The following is a 5,822-nucleotide window of genomic DNA, read 5'->3' as shown; positions in this document are numbered from 1 at the left end:
GGAGCCCAAAGAACCGGGCGCGGCGCCGCAGGAGGCCCGCCACGCCCCACGCCGCCCTGCAGGCGAACGCGGGAGGCGACGAGGCCCTACCGGGCCACCGTAGCGCTGCGGCTCGAGCCGCTCCTCCCGCGCCGCCCTCCGCCCCCTGCCTCCCGGCGCCGCGGCAGCTCTGGGCAGCCAACACCGACGCCGCCGCCGCTTCCTCCTCTGCAGCCGTTCGGCCGCTGCGTGACGCGTCGTTTCCTCCCAACATGGCGGCCGGGGCAGGTCGGCGGTGATGGAGGCCAGTCCGCGGCCACGGCGGGTGCTAATCCCCACAGTAGCCAGGGCAGCCCTGCTCTCTCTGGGCCTCTAAGCCGCCGCCTTGTCCCTTGGCCCCCGGGCTGACGGCCACCGGGCTGGGCTCCCTCTCCGCCCCCGGGCCGGAGGGGCGAGTGAGGGGGGTGGCCGGGAAGCGACCCCCGGGCCGGGAGAACCGGAGGTCCCACGGGCGCGGCCCTCCAGGGGCGGCCCCTCGGGGGGCGGCGAAGACCTCTGCGCCCCTCACCCGCACCGGAGCCGGCCCGGCTCGCCCGCTCCTTCCTGATCCAGCGGCTGCCCTCCACGCCTCCTCTCCCCCACCTCCACCCCCTCTCCTTTCTCTCGGTTCTTCCTCCTCCTTCCCCCGCCCCCCCCCTTCCAGCCGCTGGGAGCCGCGGGTCGGACGAGCCGCCGCCTCCTTCTCTGCGTCCATGTATGAGGGGAAGAAGACGAAGAACATGTTTCTGACCCGGGCCCTGGAGAAGATTTTGGCCGACAAGGAAGTGAAGAAGGCGCATCACTCCCAGCTGCGCAAAGCGTGCGAGGTGGCGTTAGGTGAGCAGGGAGGGGGCCCGAGGGATGGGGGAGGGTACCGCGGGGTGGGGGGTGGGGGTCGCCGGGCGCTCGCCCTGGGCCGGCGCCGCTGACCTCGGGGAGCCCTGGCGAAGCTCTGGGCTGCCTGGCTGGAGATGACAGTAACTCGGCTAGATGTGGGGCAGAGGCAGGGTGGAGGAGGAAGGGCAGTTCGCTGGGCTCACGGAACGCGGCAGGGCTGGGGGTCGGCTTGAGAACATGGGAAGATTTTGTTGGTGGACCGTGCGGTGCGGACAGGATATCACCCTTTGTGATGAAGCAGAAGGAGTTGTCGTTTATTCGCTTGGAAAATTGAGGTGGAGCTGATTTGTCGAGATTGGGCGTGGGAAGGGTTCCGTATCGTAATTTCAATAAGTTTTCGTTTGGCGTGGTACTTTGGGAAGAAAGGCTGAAGTTGTTCCCTTGTTGACAGTCTTGAGAAGGGGTTTGCGAGAGGTGCCGCCTGTTCTGACATTTCTCCGCTTCTGCCACGGGAAAAACAGCGAGTAATGTTGTATCCGACTGGGCTGACCTGGAAGAACAAGACCTAAGGTTAAGGGGAGGGGGTGATGAGATACAAGCGGGGAAGGAAAGGACCTTTAGATACGTTGGCTTTAGTGACAAGGAAGGGAGGGTTTGAAACAGGGAGAATGAAGACAATGACACCCACCAGCCACATGTCTGGCCCGTGGCAGCTGCTCTCAAGCTTGAGTTGTGATTTATAGTTCAGACGAAAGAGATCTAGTGTCATGAAGCTCCTAGCAGGGTAAATCCAGACAATACCTACGGCGAGGACAGGCAGATGAAGAATTGTTAAAGGGGGACCACTGATGGATCTGTTGCATCCATCAAGGAGGAAATCGTTTTAAGGAGAGACCAGGACGTTAAACACAAAGATGAATTCCTAATGCTTGCGCTTCATTTTGTAGCACTGGAAATAGATTACATCAAATTGACTTGAGAAAACGAAGCTTGTTAAGTGGGCTTTGGAAAACATTCTTGAAGGGGAAGAAAATCCAGAATAACTTGGATGTATGCTAAAGTAAAGAGTCAAGACAGCTTTAAAGGAACTTTGCCTTTTAATTTTTAAAATAAATAGAAGACTTTATAACTTGCTATAATAAGTTATACTGTTTTTTCCTTCTTTTTTGGATCTATTGAAGAAATTATATTAAAATTTTTTTGAATTTTATGTATAATGAGTTTAAGTTTAGTTTTTTTATCCTTCATTGATCACAAGTTCACCTTTTGTTATTCTTGAAGCTAGCGAAAGACTGTTTCAGGTGTATGAGAGGATGTTGTACAGAAGTAAAAATTGAATTATATCTGGGTCCTGAAAGGAATAATTATTAACTTGGGGCAGGATGAGGGAAGGAGTGATTTTTGGAATTTTTAAAACAATTGTTATGTGTAGGTTTATGAATAACTTGCTGGTTAAAGAACTTAAGAGTTCAAACAAAAGTTTTAGTTTTTGAGACCAGATTTTCTGTATTAAAATATACTTTTAATATACTAATGATAAGTATTAGACTGAGGAAATGGAGTGTGGTGTGTGTGTGTGTGTCTTATCTATCTATGTGTATATATATATATATATTTTTTTTTTTTCCTCTCTCCAAAATGCTAATGTAAGTATTTTTAAATGGAGAGATCACTGGAATGAGAATCTGGGATCCTGGGTTTAGATCACAGTTCTGTTACATTGCAGTATAGTTAAGTCCCTGGGCCTCAGTTTCCTTCTCTGTAAAATTAGGATGTTGAACTTTGATTGTAAGGTTGCATCCCCTCTAATGTGCCATGAATGTGAGCACACCATTCTCTTAAGTTGTGCATTGAGAGCATTCCTGCCACTCTTGATTGGCATCTTGAGAGGGCTTAGCTTGATCCTTGCTGTTTCTAGACATAGGGACTACTTGGTAGTGTGTGTGCCAACTGTACCAAGATTGTCTGTTTTAGATTTTGCCACTCTTTACTTTTTTGCCCCTTCCATATAGTTAGCAGAAGCTTATTATGAGGAATGTGTCTATCCAGGCAGGGACTAGGCACCAGAGTACTTTCTTTACTTGAGATGTTTAGGGCTTTTTCCCCACATTTCATAGTTACATTTAGTCTCCTACAAAATCTCATTGAGCAATCTCATGGTAGTTAATCCCTGATGACCTTTGTTTCTTCCCTTCTAGTCATACATCTACATTATCACCCAAACATAATTTCATAGGGATAACCCTTTTCATCTTTGCAGAAAGTATAATGTCTTGTAGTAGATGGTATCCCCAAATGTATCCCTGGAAACTATTATAGACCTCCCTTTTCCTCTTCACTGTTGAGACCTGGGCCAAGCCCACTTTGTTCTCTTGATAATCTATATGGCTGTCAAGCTGGATGGGAAAGTAAACTGGAATGGCCTGGTTAGGTCATCCCTGATCTCTAGCTTATGAGTGGGAAGGAGTTGGCTGGAAGTGGTAGAGAGGTGGGTGTTGTTATAACCCTTCTAAATACACTTTGTAAATGACCCTTCTAAATATACCTGTCTGCGTTTATTCCCTGCACCTCCTCCCTGCATTTTTATTGAGCACCTACAATGTGGCTGAAGGGAGATAGAGGGTAAACAAGAAAATATATAGTATTTTTATATCCAGACTTTTAATCCTTTTGTGTTTTAAAAATCATTTTCTGGGTGTGTGAGTAGATTTCAGACCACTGGTATTCAAAATTAATTCAGTTACCTTTTAACAAAATGGCCTATTATAAATCAGTTTTCTGTAAATTATACTCATGAAATTACAGTTCATCTCATATTCTTAAGAAAACTATTTTTTTTGTTAAAGTAGAGCTCTTAGGAAACCTTATCTAGATTAGGGGGGATTTTACTTTATTAAAACGAAGCCCAATTTCAAAAGCACCACATAAAGGAACTCTGTTTTTCACAAAAAGAAAAATAATGAAACCTTAAAAGCAGATTATTGAAAACTTTTGTTAAATTATCATACATTTCAGACTTTATTTTGAAGTAAAGAATGGTTTAAAAAAAAAAAGAAAGAAAAGAAAACCCCTCACACCTATATTGTTCAATCATTGTGAAGTCCACAGGCCCAGGAACAGCTCCAGGTTGCCCTCTCTTGGTATCTGCCCCACTACAGCTCTCTGCAGCAACCACTGAACTCTGCAGAGTGAGGGCCTCTAGGCTGCCCTAGCTTAGCTTGATCCATTCCTGCTGTCTAGAATCCTGAATTAAAAATAGTCCGGCCATCTGCTGGCAGATGAGACAACAGCTGAGCTATTTTTAGTTTTAAAGAATTTAGGATTGTTGAGGGATTGGGCTTGAAGGTAGCATTGTTTGTCTCACGGGGAGGGGAGGGTGCAGTTGGGCCATATTCCAATCAGGCCTCTCAAGTTTCAAGAGTTTCTTTGATGTTAGGGCTATGACTAGTTCAACTTTTGCCTCTAACATCAGATATCTATGAAGATATCCCGCAGATGTTAGGATGAATGAGTTCAAGGTTGGAAACTGGCACTGATAGAGAATAGGAGTGAACGGGGTGACCAGAAGAAGGTTTTAGAGGCAAGGGAGGCATGTAGAGGCAGAGATAAGGGTGGGTTCCCTGCAGAGATATGGGAGAATGATTGAGAAAAAGAAGAATTGTTAGGGAAGTAATTTTTGCATCAGACAGGGTGTGAATTTGTGTTCATCATGTTCTAAAGTGATTCTACTGTTTTACTTTTTTTATATAAGTCTGTTATCTATACTTAGTCTCCTCCAGAAATGTAAATAAAATATTTAGGCTAAAAACTTAACAGAACTTGCTTCCTTCTGCTCCTCCAATCTCACCCTTGTTTTGGTTACTGGTGTTATAAAAAGATTGTATGAGTGGAGGAGAAATTATTTGAGTGCTTTATTTGACCCCAGTTTTATGCTCCTTCTGGTAATATTACTAATTTTTGTCACTCTTGACCATTTACCAGAAAAAAAAAAAGACTCTCAAATAATGCCCTGCCAACAATTAATTATTTTAATTATAATTTAAAACCATTAACAAGTTTCTTTTTAAACCTTCCTTGATATCTAAAGTAAAAGGTGTTTTCAGTAAGTCAGGCTGCTGGAATTTTTGAGATAGCTAGGAAAGAAGGGTGTAATGAATGAAATGACTGAAAGATTCTGTTAGGTTTGAGTTAAAAAAATAAGTTTGGGTATACTCTTTTCCATTGTGGAGATTTATACTGTACATTACCATAATTAAGATTCTGAAGAGTGTTCTGTGAAAAAGAAAGTGCTCAGTTTTGCTTAACGAAGTTTTTCCTAAATTTATTTGACCCTTTTCAGTGTCTGTTAACACCTAGGAAACATTGTTCCTTGGAATTTACTTTGGGACACTGTTCAAAGAAAAGACAGACAAAGCAGATACAGTAGCTCTAACTACTGATGAAACCATTCTTGAGAAGAGTCATTGTGTTTTTGGAAAGCAAGAGCCCTGTTGACAGTGTGGGAAAGAGAAAGTCAGAAATGAGGTGTAGTTGGACAGAGTTGTATCAAGCTCAGAGGACTGCTCTCTCGCTCTTGCTTTCCCATCCCGTCTAATGGCAGGCAACCGCTTGTCTCTCCTGATGGTGTTTAAGTTTAGAGAAACTTCTGTTGGTAATTGTTTTGTGAATGGGAAGTAATTGGGGGGATTATTTGTCATAGTATTCCTCACAAAATGGAGGAGGGTATATCTGAAAAAGGAAAATACATGAACAAATTATTGTTGCCTTTCAAAATTAGGTATATACTTCATTCAGATACTTGTTGAACTAGTATGTGCCAGATACTGTTTCAGCACTGGGCATGCAACAGTGAGACAAATATGCTTTCATGGAACTTATTTTCTAGTTTGTTGAGGCTGACGATAAAAAGCAAACTAATATACTGTCAGATTGTTATTATCTGAAGAAATAGTTCAGAAGGGTAAAGG

General features: G+C 44.5%; 1 protein-coding gene across 1 annotated transcript in view; it reads left to right on the top strand.

Moving 5' to 3' along the window:
• The first annotated feature begins 265 nt into the window (after positions 1-265).
• The window catches only part of ARFGEF1 (ARF guanine nucleotide exchange factor 1), a 140,288-nt gene continuing 134,731 nt past the window's right edge, over positions 266-5,822 (top strand). Inside the window, exon 1 of the mRNA XM_082858476.1 lies at positions 266-855. Within this exon, the coding sequence (XP_082714602.1) occupies positions 732-855 (124 nt within the window). The 5' untranslated portion in view covers positions 266-731. The remainder of the gene's footprint in view (positions 856-5,822) is intronic.

This window comes from Leucopleurus acutus (genome assembly GCF_964270905.1).
Source record: "Leucopleurus acutus genome assembly, chromosome: 17".
NCBI classification, from domain to species: Eukaryota; Metazoa; Chordata; class Mammalia; order Artiodactyla; family Delphinidae; genus Leucopleurus; species Leucopleurus acutus.
The sequence above is the reverse complement of the archived record's forward strand: the minus strand, read 5'-3'. Positions and strand labels throughout refer to the sequence as shown.